We start from the raw sequence: 17210 nt of genomic DNA, 5'->3' as shown, positions 1-17210 counted from the left end.
AGGCTTGGCACATAGTTAGGCACTCAACATATATATGGTCAACAAACAAATGAATAATGATCCTTTGGGACAATGCTTGGCAAATCATGGTTCCCAAGACTGAGGTCTATCTATCAATCCAGTAACAAACTAACAAAAAACTCACCAACTATTTTAGCTTGTGACTTGTTGGACTTAGAGGGTCAAGTAAAGGGGTCACTATGGTGCCTAAACTCAGGGACTTCTACTGTCTCTAAGGGGATCCCTGAAGTCATCAGAGATGGAGAGTAAATTCTTACCTGATCATGTTTCCTGCCTAAAAGTCCCGACCCAGCATCTTCTCTCCCTTTTCTATTGACCATTTTTCCCCTCCATCCTCTTTCCCCAGAGCTGTCAAGTTCTCCGCTAAACTGATGGGGCAGGCAATGGCTAAGAGAGTCAAAGCCACCATCCTCTATGCCACCGAGACTGGCAAATCGCAGGCCTATGCTAAATCCTTGTGTGAGATCTTCAAACACGCCTTTGATGCCAAGGTGGGTAGGGGGCATGCCAGCTGCTGGGGCCCTTGTGGTGATTAAAGATGGGAAGAGGAGAGAGGGAAGGCAACAGAGAAGAACCCTTTGAGAATGGATAAAAGAACATCCAAGATGCCCATTAGCATGTATGTACACATATAGATACGTGCATTTGCATAATGGTCAGGGGGCTGTGATTCCCTTCTCCCCATAGACCCTCCAGAGGTCGAAGAATCACAAGATAAAATCCTCATCTCAGGAGCAAACTGTTAGAAAGTTTATGAGAAATAATTCTGATGTCAGTTTGGGAACTCCAGTAAACACAATTCAACAGGTTTCTTTGCTGCAAGTGTGTTTTATAATCACCGAAAGAGGTGGAACAGAATATAAATGTTTCCCAAACATACTTGACCATGGATTGCTTATTTTCATGGAGCATCTCAGGAGACTGAGATTCCCCAGAACCTGCTTTGAGAAATGTTGTTCAATTGATGTCAAGATACAGGGCAAAGATCTTTCCCTAAGGCAGTTATCTCAGACTTGTTTGGCCCAGGTCCTCCATCTATTGGTAGGAGGATTATAGGGAAGACTCAGCAGACCTGGTCCTTAATTTGTAGCTCAGTCAGGTCATTCCTGGACTAAGTGTGGTCAGGGAGATTCCAGGATCTGTTTTGTTTATAAGTAGCCCAAGGGTTTAAGGGTGTCCTTATCAAGATCTACCAACTCCTAACCACTGCCCCAGAATCTCCGCAGTTTAGATCATGCTGACCATAATAAGGTTTCACCCTACCAAAAACCTTTTAGCTTTACCCTCTTGAGCCTGCTGAAATAATGACAACCCAGAGCTTTCGGTTCTCCTTCCCAAGGAGATGATTCATCTTTTCCCTCTTTCTCTACTTCCCCTTCCTCCATCACTCTTTGCCCCCTACCACTTTTCTCCCTTCATCATGTGAGATGATGGATTCTGTAGTAGTCGAGTTTAAAAAATGTTATCAAAGACTTTATTTGGGATTAAACCAAACTGCTACAACAAGGAAGCCTGGCACTCAAGATGAGATACCAAAGACTTGAATTTGAGAAAGATGGCAGACTCCTTTTATAAGAAGCTTTGGGCAAGTTAGTTGGGGAAAAGAGGAATGGGTTCTGGAAAGGTGTTACTTAAGCAAAAATGGGCCCTTTCAAAGTGGGGGCAAAATTGTAATTGGGCCATGTGTCTATTATTTGTAATAGGTACAAGGGTTGTTGGCTTCACTTTGATGATGTGTCAGGAGAATGTGGGTTTGGAAAATAGCAGTTAAGTGAGATGTATAGGTGGGAGCCCCTGGGGCTGGTCTAAACTGGTTTAGGTCATTTATGGTTGACAGTCACCTTCTTTCTTCCTCTCCTTCCCCACTTTCCTCCCCCCTCACCTGCCTAGGTGATGTCCATGGAAGAATATGACATCGTGCACCTGGAGCACGAAACTCTGGTCCTGGTAGTTACCAGCACCTTTGGCAATGGAGACCCCCCCGAGAATGGGGAGGTAAGATGAGCTGTCACCTGTTGCAGCACATGGTCCCATCAGTGGGAAGAAAGGAGGGGCAGCAATTGGGTCCCTCTCCCTACACCTATGATTCAGTGCTTTGATTTGCACCCATGCAATGCAGATTGTACAATTCCAAGTTCTCCATCTACCGGTGCCCACCGATTACCAAGACCATAGTAACAATTTTGTCACCTGAGTGAGCTACTCTTTGGAATGGAGGAGCCAATAAAGATCCTGGAGTCCCTTACCCTAGATGAAAGAAGTAGAATATTTTTAGAGAGAGAAGGTCACAAAAAGGAGTTGTGTGCTAGAGATGGGAGGTCACACGTGTAATCATTTAAACAGCTGGCCCTCCCAGGGCTTCTACAGCTCAAGCATGGCTGCCCAGGTGCACCCTTGACCGTCTATGACATCCTGGCTCCCATGCATCAGAACCTCTTTTGCCAACCAGGACTCCAGACCCTCAGTACCCAGCCCTACTCCAGATTTAGTAATACGCGGTTCACGTTTTGCCCATCTCTTTCCAGAAATTCGGCTGTGCTTTGATGGAAATGAGGCATCCCAACTCTATACAGGAGGAGAGGAAGTAAGTAAATGACCCGTCCATTGTCACAGTGTCTTTGGGCAGCTGAGATTCACATTCAAGTTCTGGATGGTAGTTGCAACCTGAAGTCCATTTGAGACTGATTTTGAACTGGCGGGCAGGTGTCAGTAGCTCACGAGGGCCAGTATTTCAACCCCTGACTAGTAGGTCTTACCTAAGTAACCTCACAGCCCTGTGCCTCAGTTTCTTTTTCTGTCAAATAGGGATCATAATACCTGCCTTAACTTTCTAAGGGTCAAATTAGGAAAGAGATGTAAGAGCCCTGTGAAAAGTTAAGAGTACTGTGTAAATATCAGCTCTTATGATTCTGCCCCCCTTTGGAGACCTACGTTCAAAATCAGTGAAGCAAACTATTTTCCCTACAAGCTTTTCTATCTGATGCTCATCGTGGAGTTACTGCTAATATAGAGGATGAATTTGAAAGGTTAGATGCCTCCTAAGGTGAAAACGTGGAGCCCTGGTGGCGCAGTTGTTAAGAGAGCTCAGCTGCTAACCAAAAGGTCTGCAGTTTTAATCCATCAGCCTCTCCTTGGAAACCCTGTGGGGCAGTTCTACTCTGCCCTATAGGGTCTCTGTGAGTTGCAGTCGACTCAGTGGCAACGGGTTGGGTTTTTTGGTTTTTAAGGTGAAAAATACTTACAGCCGAAAGATATTCACAGTGGAATTGCATCTAAGGTGGGGGTTGGGTTTGAAAGGTATTTTGTAAGGTGAAAAAACACCCATAGTCAAAATTACCCTTGAAAAGCCCTTAAATTCCCCCATAAAGTATAGAACATATGGCTTGTATGCACTCAGCCACCTTTCAATGAGTCCAACACAGCATTGCCTCCCGCACGGAGCAAACCCCAGTGTGTAAAATTAAGCATCACATGACATAACTGGCTGTGTTTATTGGCTGTGTTATACAGAAAGTCCCTTTTGGTGTTCTTTTGCTGAGCACATGTTGCCACATGCATCTGATATCCAGGGGTGGACTGTAAGTGAGCCTCTTGTGGTCAGCCTTGGTTCTGCACCCTTCTTCGGCATCTTAGTCCTCACTTGCCCATCCCACCTTGAGTGGCCTCCCAGTACGTTCCCCCTTACCCCTCCTTCAGGGAGAGAGAGATAGGGCACCATCCATTCTCCTCTCTAGGTACCCGGAACCCTTGCGTTTCTTTCCCCGTAAAGGGCCTTCCTTCCCCAGTGGTGACACAGAAGTCCAGGGTCTGGCTGCAGTCCGTGACAGCCGGCACAGGTAGAGTGAGTGTGTGCATGTATGTGCATGTGTGCGTATGCTAGAATGTACACATGTGCTCAGTGCCCAAGCATCCAAGGCCACATCCATCATCCCCAGGCTGCCATGGCACCATGTGGTCTCAAGGAGATCTGAGTTCTAACCCAGGCTATGCCACTAACTCACTAAGCAAACTTGAGCAAGTTGTTTGACCTCTCCGGACCTCAGTCTTTCTCATCGGCCAAATGGGGAGAAGTAATCTCTCGTCTGACCACCTCTGAGGGTTGTTATGAAGATCGGAGGATAATCACGAGTAAGGAAGCCTTTGGGAAAACCAAACACCTCCTACAAATACACGTGCTATTATTTTTTACCCCCACAACCATCTCTCCCACACTAACAGCCCAGCCATCCCCTGATATGTTGCATGGCTTATTTGGCAAAGTGACTCAATGTGAGACTATTTTAGGGCAGAAAATACACGCGCATATATTTAGAACTTTTCCAACGCTGGAGCGAAAACTTTGAAGAACATCCAGCTTAGAAACCCTGCTGCCAGAATGCGCAATTTCCTTTTTTTGTCTTTTGCTCTCAGATTTGTGTGTTGAGTTTTAGTTTTTAGTTTTGATTTTTTGTTGGTTTTTTTTTTTTTTTTTTTTTTTGCTCTTGTCTGGGAACAAAACTTACCACTTTTAGAGGAAAACTGGGAAATTGGATTTATTTTGAGTCCCAAGTCTAATGCTGAGGTTTGAGTCCCAAAGACATTTCTTTTCTCCTTAAAGACAATTTACTAAGAAATCCAGTCTCTTTTCATGCCAGGTAAACATTTTTGGTTTACTACTGCAGCTGGAAGACACTCGAAGCATGTAAGAAGCCTAGCTTTTATGGGAGGAGAGGGTGAATGGGGTAGTCAGTGCTGTCCAATAGAACTTTCTGTGATGAAGTAGATATTCTGTGTCTGGGCTGTCTGGTATTGCAGCCACTAGCCACACCAGCTACTAAGCACTTGAAATGTGGCTAGTGTAAGTGAACAACTAAATTTTTTATTTAATTTCAATAGCCATATGTAGCTAATGGTTAAATGATAAATGGAGGAAAGATTAAGGTCGTCAAGGATTTCATTTTACTCGGATCTACAATCAACACCCATGGAAGCAGCAGTCAAGAAATCAAATGACGTGTCCCATTGGGCAAATCTGCTGCAAAAGACCTCTTTAAAAAGTGGTAAAAAGCAAAGGTGTCACTTTGAGGGCTAAGGTATGCCTGACCCGAGCCATAGTATATTCATATACATGCCAAAGCTGGACAATGATTAAGGAAGACCAAAGAAGAAGCCATGCCTTTGAATTACGGTGTTGGCGAAGAATACTGAATATACCATGGACTGTCAGAAGAACAAACTAATCTCTCTTGGAAAAAGTACAGCCAGAATGATCCTTAGAAGCAAGGGTAGTGAGGCTAGGATGTGTTATCAGGAGGGAACAGTCCCTAGAGAAGGATATCATGCTTGGTAAAGTAGAGGGTCAGCAAAAATGAAAAAGACCCTCAATGAGATGGATTGACACAGTGGCTACAACAGTGGACTCAAACATAGCAACTACTGTAAGGATGATGCAGGACTGGGCAGTGTTTTGTTCTGTTGTACGTGGGGTCACCATGAGTCAGAACTGACTCGATGGGACTGACTGGTACGGCATCTACCAACAACAACGACTAATGGCCACCGTATTGGGCAACTCAGTCTAGTTCTAAGCTGCTCAAAAGGAGATCTGGGGACCAGCAGCATTGTCATGTCGTTGTTAGCTGCTGTCAAGTTGGTCCCCCAGCTCGTGGCAACCTGACACACAACAGAATGAAACGCTGCCCTGTTCTGCCTCATTCCCATGATTGGTTGAAGATCCGACCGTTGTGGTCCATAGAGTGTTCATTGGCTGATTTTTGGCAGTAGATCACCAGACCTTTCTTCCTAGTCTGTCTTTGTCCAGAAGCTCCTCTAAAACCTGTTCAGCATCGTAGGAACATGCAAGCTTCTGCTGACAGACAGTGGGTGATAAGCATGGGGTGCATTGGCCAGGAAACTGAAACCAGGTCTCCCACATGGAAGGTGAGAATTCCACCACCACTGAACCACCACTGCCTCCGTCATCTCCTGGGGGCTTGTTAGAAACACGGAAACTCAAGTCCTGCTCCAGACCTGCTGAATCAGAATCTGCATTTTAACAAGATCCCAGGGTAATTCTTGCACACATTAAAATTTGGGAAGCAGGGAAGCATGGTCTAATGGCTAGGAGATGCTCTGTTCTATTCCTGAGTTCTTACTGAGCAAATTACTTTGATTTACTGGGTCTCAAGTTTCCTGAGTCAAGTGTGATCAGAAACCTTTTGAGTACGGGTAGGATCAGGTATGGATGGAGAGCTATCATCATTGTGGTAGGCGTGGATAAATTGATACATTCCAGAAAAAGCCAAAGGAGTGTTATGGTTTGCACTCAACACATACAAGAAGGTCCTAGAACCATGGCTGGTAATCTGAAGATCTACTGGGTGTGTCGACCTCAGCGGGGGCTCCAAGCTGAGCTCACAGGCTGTCTTTCATTTTGGCAGGAGCTACAAGGTTCGATTCAATAGCGTCTCCTCCTATTCAGACTCCCGCAAATCACTGGGCGAAGGGCCTGACCTCAGAGACAACTTTGAGAGTGCTGGACCCCTAGCAAATGTGAGGTGAGCAAGGGACCCATGGGGCTGGGAAAGACTAAGGGTCTTGCGGAGCTGAACTTAGTTGCAAAGTGGGCTCTTTGTTGGGTGAGGGGAGATCCTACTTTCCATGCCCATTCATGGAATATAAGCAGCTACGTATAACCAACTACACCCTGGCTGCCTGGAACCTCCCCATTGAAGTGTCGTACCTGGTCTGCCCATGCTCCATACTTGACCCTTCCTGTGCACTCTCCCTCAGAGACTCATCACCCAGGGTTCACCCCATTATTTGTGCTGGAGGATGTTAATCCCTGGTAATTACTCAATGTGTTGCCCTTCCCCATTGATATGCTTTGCAGTCAACAGAGGCTTCTGGAAACACCCTGCCAGGACCCAGTGGTTCTCAAACCTGGATGCTCATCAAAATCACCTGGGGCTGTTGGTGATAAATCAATAACTAAGCCCCACCTCCAGAGATTTTGATTTAATTGGTCTAGAATTAGGCTCAAGCATTGCTATGCTTTTAAAAATTCCCCCCAATTGATTCTAATATATATCCAAGTTTGAAGAATACTGGCCTAACCCCATGTTTTCCAAAGTATACTCACATACCGTGAGATAATTTTAGGTGGTACGTGGACAATTATTCTGTGTTTCAATAGTTGTATGCTCGGTTTCATGGGTATCTGGAAAGAAAGATAACTAGGATATCAAACCCTTGATTTCATGGATACTGCTCTCTGATGTAGGCAGAGTTCTCAGTCCTCCAGGAGTCTCTCAGACGTTCGCTAATTGAACCTTCTCCGTAACTGCTCAGAGCAATAGGTCATAGCTAATATAGATCCCAGGATTCCTCGATGCTAATGTATTGTGTTCATCAGTGTATTTATGTAGACCTTGTAGGTCAATGTTGAAATGTCAGTTCTGGAGTTTGAGAGTTAGACCCCTTTTTCCCTTATTAAATATACCGTGGCTTAGAGCCAGGGGTTGCAAATTACAACCTATGGACCAAACCTAGTCCCGTCACTGCCTATGTTTATATGGCCACGAGCTAACAATGGTTTCTCCCGGTGAACATTTGCAGTCAATTTGATGATAGAAAACACTACCTTTGAGCCCCAGTGAAGCAAAATGTTAACTGCCCCCCCCAAAAAAGAATTCAGTTCTTCTCATGAGTCCATCTATATTACAAGAATTGAATAGTTTTAATTTTGTCCAAAAAATGTGCAGGAATTTGGTTTCCTGTCTTGTTAATGTAAGTATCTGCATTACAGCCTTGATTTTGCCTGTTGGCCCACAAAGCCTGAAATACCTACTGCCTGGTACCACGTGGAAGAAGTTTGCCAGCTCTGGTTTAGAGGCTTACACAGAGGAATTTTGAAATCAGAAGGTGATAGATGTGATGGAAACGTGAGCCTAGTAGTAATTGTGAGGCCCATCTCAGCTCCATCAGGGAGCAAATTAACAAATCCGTTGCCTGAACCATCTGTTGGTGAACACATCTGTGAATACGAGCTGAGTCGGATGAACTAATGAGTATAAATTAAAAACAAGTTAAGGAGCACTAATAAGTAAATAATACTATCAGTGGTAGTCAAATATGGCGGACATCATAAACATAAATAACAGAGGTTTGAAAAACAATGCCTCAACCGCTTGGCATGACTAGTGATGTTTTTATTACTGTTTACTGCTGTGGAATTGCCCCCCGAACTCATGGCAACACTGTATACAACGAAACTGAATGGTGCCCATTCCTAGCTGTGGATGGGACTGTTGTGATCTATAGCGTTTTCATTGGTTGATTTTCAGAAGCATATGGCCAAGCCCTTCTTCCCAGTCCATCTTAGTCTAGAAGCTCTGCTGAAACCTGTTCAGCATCATAGCAACACACAAACTTCCTCTGACAGATGAGTGGTGGCTGCCCATGAAGTGCATTGGCAGGGAATCAAACCTGAATCTCCCACATGGAAGGCAAGAATTCTACCGCTGAACCACAGCTGTCCACACCGCTAGTGATAGGAGTTTCCAAATCTGTGTAGGCTAAGGCAAAGGGGGGGATGTTTTCGAGCAGGAATAACCTTTCCTGGGACCCCTCAAATCAACCCACACCTGGTTCACCTCCTCTCTCTACCTGTAAGGCCACTACCCTGTAAGCCAAAGGCGAGATACCCAGATCCAAGAGATTGTGGGTTAAGGAATAATGAGGAAAAACACTGCCTAATCCCACACACTATTGGAAAGGCCCTGGATCTAATGGAAAAGGGGGTGGGAAGGAGGAAGAGAATGAGACGAGACACCATGGGTGTGAACTTAAAAGGAGTAGATAGTATCCCATGTTAACCTTCAGTTCATCTGTGAGGCACCTTGACCCAGCTCAAGTTCATTCACTAATGATGAAGGGTTCTTTCCCAACTTTGCCACCTCTTTCCCTCATCCCCCATCTCAGTCTGTCGCCATCTTATCCCCATCATCCTGAAAAAGACTTGCTCATGGACAGGACAGACCCTATATGGAATAGGTTAAATAGCTCCATGCCTTGACTCATCTGAGATGACAATCTACAGCAGAATACTCTGACCTTGGAAAGAAGTGAGGCAGGCTTATCCTGCTTATAAGCCTATAGCCCCTGTCCCAAAAGAGGTCTAAAGCCACAGGCAGGACCAAGCCATGGAAATGGGGGGCAAAATGTCTGTAGAACTCTGAATTTACAGGACGGGCTTTCTGCGACACTGCCGCCCACTTCCCATACTTCAGACAAAATGTTCCCGCTTCAACATGGAAAAAAATCTTGCTAAGTTGCACCTCGCTGGTTCAACCAGGGGCTACGCTACTGTTTTTCTTGGTGGTATTACACAAAGACAGTTGGTTAAGCAAATTAATTTCATAGATATTGCAAGGGGTGGAGCCCACATATCTATAAATCTTTCATTCCCTTGTAGAAGAACCTGTTTACACACCAACACTTGATGTATACATGAAAGTCCTTCTGGTCACTTCATTAATATGGGTCACGAGGACCACTGCGTTTTCATTATCTTTGTATTTAAAACTAATGTAGTTATATCACTTGTAAAATTCAAGTCTTCTACTAACTTAGACTAATTTCCCCCATTAGTCCAGTTTAGAAAGGCACACACAAGAAACAGCCAGTGGTTCCGGGTCATTGTTACTCCCAATTCATCTGGCTCAGGGGAGCCCCTGAGTAGTACAAACAGTTAACCCACTTGGCTGCTAACCAGAAGGTTGGAGGTTCAAGTCCACCCAGAGGCACCTCAGAAAAAAGGCCTGACTGTCTACTGTACTTCTAAAGCATCTGTTATTGAAAACCCTATGGAGAACAACCCCCACGTGTCTATCAGTTTGTCGTACTGTGGGGGCTTGTGTGTTGCTGTGATGCTGGAAGCTATGCCACCGGTATTCAGATACCAGCAGGGTCACCCATGGAGGACAGGTTTCAGCTGAGCTTCCAGACAAAGACAGACTAGGAAGAAGGACCCAGCAGTCTACTTCTGAAAAGCATTAGCCAGTGAAAACCTTATGAATAGCAGCGGAACATCGTCTGATATAGTGTTGGAAGATGAGCCCCCCAGGTTGGAAGGCACTCAAAAGATGACTGGGGAAGAGCTGCCTCCTCAAAGTAGAGTCGACCTTAATGACGTGGATGGAGTAAAGCTTTCGGGACCTTCATTTGCTGATGTGGCACAACTCAAAATGAGAAGAAACAGCTGCAAACATCCATTAATAATCAGAACCTGGAATGTACCAAGTATGAATCTAGGGAAACTGGAAATCATCAAAAATGAAATGGAACGCATAAACATCGATATCCTAGGCACTAGTGAGCTGAAATGGACTGGTACTGGCCATTTGGAATCAGACAATCACATAGTCTACTATGCTGGAAATGACAACTCGAAGAGGAATGGTCTTGCATTCATCGTCAAAAAGAATGTTTCAAGATCTCTCCTGAAGTACAACGCCGTCAGTGATAGGATAATATCCATATGCCTAGAAGGAAGACCAGTTAATACTATTATTCAAATTTACGCAGGAACCACTAGGGCCAAAGATGAAGAAATAGAAGATTTTTATCAGCTGCTGAGGTCTGAAATTGATCGAACACGGAATCAAGATGCACTGATAATTACTGGCGATTGGAATGCGAAAGTTGGAAACAAAGAAGAAGGATCAGTAGTTGGAAAATATGGCCTTGGTGACAGAAACAATGCCGGAGATCGAATGATAGAATTTTGCAAGACCAACAACTTCTTCATTGCAAATACCCTTCTTTCACCAACATAAACGGCGACTATACACATGGACCTCGCCAGATGGAACACACAGAAATCAAATCGACTACATCTGTGGAAAGAGGTGATGCAAAAGCTCAATATCATCGGTCAGAACAAGGCCAGGGGCCGACTGTGGAACAGACCATCAATTGCTCATATGCAAGTTCAAGCTGAAACTGAAGAAAAGCAGAGCAAGTCCACGAGAGCCAAAATATGACCTTGAGTACATCCCACCTGAATTTAGAGACCATCTCAAGAATAGATTTGACGCATTGAAGACTAGTGACTGAAGACCTGACGAGTTGTGGAATGACATCAAGGACATCATCCATGAAGAAAGCAAGAGGTCATTGAAAAGACAGGAAAGAAAGAAAAGACCAAGATGGACATCAGAGGAGACTCTGAAACTTGCTCTTAAGCATCAAGCAGCTAAAGCAAAAGGAAGAATTCATGAAGTAAAAGAACTGAACAGAAGATTTCAAAGGGCCTCTCGAGAAGACAAAGTATTATAATGACATGTGCAAAGAGCTGGAGATGGAAAACCAAAACGGAAGAACACGCTCGGTGTTTATCAAGCTGAAAGAACTCAAGAAAAAATTCAAGCCTCGAGTTGCAATAGTGAAGGATTCCAGGGGGAAAATATTAAACGACACAGGAAGCATCAAAAGAAGATGGAAGGAATACACAGAGTCATCATACCAAAAAGAATTAGTCGATATTCAACCATTTCAAGAGGTGGCATATGATCAGGAACTGATGGTACTGAAGGAAGAAGTCCAAGCTGCTCTGAAGGCATTGGCGAAAAACAAGGCTCCAGGAATTGATGGAATATCAGTTGAGATGTTTCAACAAACAGATGCAATGCTGGAGGTGCTCACTCGTCTATGCTAAGAAATGTGGAAGACAGCTTCCTGGCCAACTGATTGGATGAGTTCCATATTTATGCCTATTTCCAAGAAAGTGATCCAACTGAATGTGGAAATTATAAAACAATATCATTAATATCACATGCATGCAGAATTTTACTGAAGATCATTCAAAAACGACTGCAGCAGTATATCGACAGGGAACTGCCAGAAATTCAGGCCAGTTTCAGAAGAGGACGTGGAACCAGGGATATCATTGCTGATGTCTAATGGATCCTGGCTGAAAGCAGAGAATACCAGAAGGATGTTTATCTGTGTTTTATTGACTACGCAAAGGCATTCGACTGTGTGGATCATAACAAACTATGGATAACACTGCAAAGAATGGGAACTCCAGAACACTTAATTGTGCTCATGAGGAACCTTTACAAAGATCAAGAGTCAGTTGTTTGGACAGAACAAGGGGATACTGATTGGTTTAAAGTCAGGAAAGGCGTGTATCAGGGTTGTATTCTTTCACCATACCTGTTTAATCTGTATGCTGAACAGATAATACAAGAAGCTGGACTATATGAAGAACGGGGCATCAGAATTGGAGAAAGACTCATTAACAACCTGCGTTATGCAGATGACACAACCTTGCTTTGCTGAAAGTGAAGAGGACTTGAAGCACTTACTGATGAAGATCAAAGACCACAGCCTTCAGTATGAATTACACCTCAACATAAAGAAAACAAAAATCCTCACAGCTGGACCAATGAGCAACATCATGATAAACGGAGAAAAGATTGAAGTTGTCAAGGATTTCATTTTACTTGGATCCACAATCAAGAGCCGTGGAAGCAGCAGTCAAGAAATCAAAAGATGCATTGCATTGGGCAAATCTGCTGCAAAGGACCTCTTCAAAGTGTTGAAGAGCAAAGATGTCACCCTGAAGACTAAGGTGCGCCTGACCCAAGCCATGGTATTTTCAGTCACATCATATGTATGTGAAAGCTGGACAATGAATAAGGAAGACCGAAGAAGAATTGATGCCTTTGAATTGTGGTGTTGGAGAAGAATATTGACTATACCATGAACTGCCAAAAGAATGAACAAATCTGTCTTGGAAGAAGTACAACCAGAATGCTCCTTAGAAGCAAGGATGGCTAGACTGCATCTTACATACTTTGGACATGTTGTCAGGAGGGATCAGTCTCTGGAGAAGGACACCATGCTTGGCAGAGTACAGGGTCAGCGGAAAAGAGGAAGACCCTCAACAAGATGGATTGACACAGTGGCTGCAACAGTGAGCTCAAGCATAACAACGATTGTAAGGATGGCGCAGGACTGGGCAGTGTTTCATTCTGTTGTGCGTAGGGTTGCTGTGAGTCGGAACCGACTCAGTGGCACCTAACAACAACAACAACGTGGAGAACAATTCTACTCTGACACACGTGGAGTTGCCATGACTTGGAGCCAAATTGACAGCAACTGGTGGGAGTGGTAGTCCTGCTCAGAACCAATTCTAATTGGGAATTTTCTCCTAGCAGACACTAAAAGGAAGGACGATGAGGCCTCGGGGGCTCCCATATTTAAAGATGGCTTTCCACAGATGGGTTTGGGGTCCCTGACTACCACAGGCTGAGCTTGGACCTTATGGAGATAAAGCCCCCTAGTACGGAACTTCTCTTGTCCTGTTGGCAGGTTCTCAGTGTTTGGCCTTGGCTCACGGGCATACCCTCACTTCTGCGCCTTTGGACATGCTGTGGACACCCTCCTGGAAGAGCTAGGAGGGGAGAGGATCCTGAAGATGGGAGAGGGGGATGAACTCTGTGGGCAGGAAGAGGCTTTCAGGACCTGGGCCAAGAAGGTCTTCAAGGTAAATGTTTTCCCATATCTCAGAGTCCCAAGTGGGTGCTCCCCACCACCCCCAAAGGCAGAGCACCTAAACCATTGAGAAATAGAAGGAACTTGAGAGACCCCCTGGTACTTCCCCCAGTTAGTACTCACACATGTTCGGGTGGCCTCGAAACATACATTTTCCACCCAGAAACCAGCGGATGAGTGTGTGGGTGGATGAATGACTGGGTGGATAGATGGGTGGATGGATGGATGGATGGATGGTGACTGTGTAGATGGATACGAGGGTGGGTGGATAGATAGATAGGTGGGTAAGGATGCACATTCCATGACTCGGAGCTGTTGGGGAAGGGCGCCTCTTGGCTAAAGGAGGTCACTGAAAGCCCTGTGCGTGCCACAGGCAGCCTGTGATGTGTTCTGCGTGGGGGATGATGTCAACATCGAGAAGGCCAACAACTCCCTCATCAGCAATGACCGCAGCTGGAAGAGGAACAAATTCCGCCTCACCTATGTGGCTGAGGCTCCAGAACTTACACAAGGTACCTCTCAGCACCCTCCCTAGAGGGGCATTCATAACAGTGGGGAGAGAGGACAGCCAGGAGATCTGACCTTCCAAAGGTGCTTAGAGATGGAGGGCTTCATTGCTTTGGTCTCCCTTTAGTGTATTCCTCCCAAAACGAATAGTGTGCTACCACCCCACCCTCAGGAAAAGGCATGCTTAGAAATTTCTCTTTCCAGCAGTATGGTTTGTAACTTTGAACCATCCTCTTTTCAACTTGTTAGCTGCCATCGAGTTGGCCCCCATCTCATGGTGACCCCATGCACCATGGAACGGAATGCTGTCCAGTCCTGCACCATCTCCATGATCTGTTGTGGTTCAGACCGTTGTGATCCATAGGGTTTTCATTGGCTGATTTTCAGAAGTAGATGACCAGCCCTTTCTTCCTAGTCTTCCTGAGTTTGGAAGCTCTGATGAAACCTGTTCAGTGTCATAGCTACACACAAGCCTCCAGTAACAGATGGGTGGTGGCTGTGCACAGGGTGCACTGGCCAGGAATCGAACCTGGGTCTCCTGCATGGAAGGCGAGAATTCTGCCAAATTTTCTTTCTGTTCTGCATTAACCGCAGCAACCCCACACACCCCAACCAAAGCCTGCCTCACCCCTCCTCTTGTATCTCTTTACTCAGAAGAACAGTGAAAGTATGGATAGAGGACCCTGGGCTGGGGAGTTTTTCCTGACAGTTGTATAACCTCATCTCAGAAGAACTGTAACTTTATTCCCCACAGGTCTATCCAGTGTTCACAAAAAGCGGGTCTCAGCTGCTCGACTCCTGAGCCGTCAAAACCTTCAGAGTCCTAAATCCAGGTAGGAACACCTTGGTTCACTCAGGGTTACTCTTGTCTGCTCCCAGATGCCACCTCCTTCTCAGAGAGGAAGTCCTTATTGACTCCAAGGACTGGATTCGTATTGCCAGCCGTTGTGAAATTCCTGGGTGGTGCACACGTTTGGTTGGCTGCTAAATGGAAAGGCTGGCAGTTCGAGTCCACCCAGGGTGCCTTATAAGAAAGACCGGGCAATTTACTTCTGAAAAATCAATCATTGAAAACCCGATGCTGCACAGTTCCACTCTCATACACTTGGGGTCGCCAGGAGCCAGAGTCAACTCAATGGCAACTTTTTTTTTTTTTTTGTAAAGTGACAGACCCCTTTTCTGGCTTGTAGCATTTGGGTTTCCTGAATATTCCTGAATTCTCTGGAATATTTCTGGGCTTCCCTTTGCCAAGCTCTGACCTGGAAGAATGGAAAAAAAGAGATAGTAGCAATCATTGCGGAAAGGGAAAAGAGAAAGGTCGTATGGATAATTGTTTACAGTGGTCCGTGCTTTGTAGGATTGCTAATGTGCACTGTACGTTTGAATCTAAGTGAGAAATCACTTGGTCCAAGCATTTCCTCACTGTGGATAATTCTGCTATGGAAGTCTGAAAAATAGCCACTCGGACTCTACTTAAATTCCTTTGGGATGTCGGGAGGTTCATTACCTCATAAAAGAGCCCACATTGTTTGTTGAAGTCCTAATTGTTAGCGATAATCTTAATATTGAACCAAAGCACGTCTCCCTAGACCTTCGTTTCAATACCAGTTATACTCCCTGATGACACCCAAAACAAATTTAATTCTTCCAAATGAGAGACCTGCAAAGAGCCAAGGACTTTGGCCAATCTCCCACATCCTGATTCTTTTAAGCGTTCTTCCTAAGACCTGCTTTCCCAAGCCTTTTGCTTTAGCAAAAGGACACACTCCCCCCTGTTGGAAATGTCATTACCAGTCCTGGCCACAGTGCATTGGAGGTTGTGTGATCACAGCCAAGTGCACTGGGGCTATTTATTATTACCATCCCCTATCTGAACAGGTCACACTAATCACGCCCGAGATTGCAGGTGTAATTCTAATAGCCATGCTGCCCACGCTCTACCTTCAGACTTGCAGCCCTGCTGCTCTCAGATATCCGAGACTTTTCACCTTGATCCACCCAGGCTTGTCCAACCCTCTGCTTGTATAAGTAATTCTTTCCCCACTAAGGAAGGTCTTTGCAGTGATCCCTGTTGGACAGAATCTCTTTCCCTCACAGTTACAGCCCACGAAGATCTTTTAAAATCTTGATTCTTTGCTTGGCATGGTACAAAGGGTGGGCTCTTGAGCTCGAGAGCCCTGGGTCCAACTGAACTCTGCCACGCACTAGCTATATGGCCTTGGGTGAGTCAGTCAAGTGCTCCGAGCCCCAGCTTACTTACCTACAAAATGGGAATGACGTCAAGAAAAGCTACGAATGTTTATGTTGGAGTCACTGGGCAGTGCAAACTGTTAACGTGCTTGGCTGCTAATCGAAAAGTTGGTGGTTGGAGTCCACCCGGGGTGCCTCGGAAGAAAGGCCTGCTGATCTCTTTCCAAAAAAATCAACCATTGATAACTATGGAGCACAGTTCTACCCCGACACGCATGGGGTTGCCGTGAGTCAAAGGTGACTCGACAGCTACTGGAAAGATCTCTGTTACGTAGAGGGACTCTCTCTGAAATACATATTTTATTTCCCATTTTTGCCCTATGGAAAGGTGTGTCTGAAGTAGCATTGGAAGAGAAGGGACTAAGAACCTACTGGAAATTTCTTCCAGCAGCAAACTGTGAAAGACCAGGTTACAGAAATTACTCCCTAAACCATACTACATAAGCAGCAAGGAAACTTGTCAGTGTTTTGATGCTAAGTTGGACCAAAGACCCAGAATCAGCCCCCTGTCCACCTCTGGGAAGGGCGCGTGACTCTAACCTGAAAGGAAAAAGTGACTTACAAGAGAATACTCTGAACAAGGTTAGGAACTGGAACATAGTGTTAAAATCAGTTATGGGTTGGCACAAAAAGCACCAGATTGTACCTAAGTGTTTATCTCCTTAAAAGCGTGCTCAGTAGCGCTACCTATTTTGGGCCTTAATACCATTTCCAGGTTTATAAGGTTTATTTTAAAAAGACGAAGAAGAAAAACAGGTTGATAGAGTGAAAAAGCATAGCACTCTTCCAAGGTCTCCTGCCCAGGTCTGGCTGTTTGGTCGAGGAGACGATAACCAAGATATCACACATCACCCCCACCAGAGACACTTAACTGCAGGCAGAGTGCTTAA

At 45.1% G+C, this 17210-nt stretch overlaps 1 protein-coding gene across 2 annotated transcripts in view; it reads left to right on the top strand.

The window, feature by feature from the left end:
* The window catches only part of NOS1 (nitric oxide synthase 1), a 97759-nt gene that overhangs the window by 62649 nt on the left and 17900 nt on the right, over positions 1-17210 (top strand). Inside the window, exons 13-20 of one of the 2 annotated variants that reach the window (XM_023559459.2) lie at positions 368-512; positions 1912-2016; positions 2547-2605; positions 3756-3857; positions 6441-6557; positions 13381-13555; positions 13937-14075; positions 14825-14903. In XM_023559459.2, coding sequence (XP_023415227.1) covers positions 368-512; positions 1912-2016; positions 2547-2605; positions 3756-3857; positions 6441-6557; positions 13381-13555; positions 13937-14075; positions 14825-14903 — 921 coding nt within the window. The remainder of the gene's footprint in view (positions 1-367; positions 513-1911; positions 2017-2546; positions 2606-3755; positions 3858-6440; positions 6558-13380; positions 13556-13936; positions 14076-14824; positions 14904-17210) is intronic. The other variant, XM_064272263.1, reaches the window with a different exon arrangement.

This window comes from Loxodonta africana, chromosome 19 (assembly GCF_030014295.1).
Source record: "Loxodonta africana isolate mLoxAfr1 chromosome 19, mLoxAfr1.hap2, whole genome shotgun sequence".
Classification (NCBI taxonomy): Eukaryota; Metazoa; Chordata; class Mammalia; order Proboscidea; family Elephantidae; genus Loxodonta; species Loxodonta africana.
Note: the sequence above shows the minus strand (reverse complement) of the source record. Positions and strands in the feature narration are given on the sequence as shown.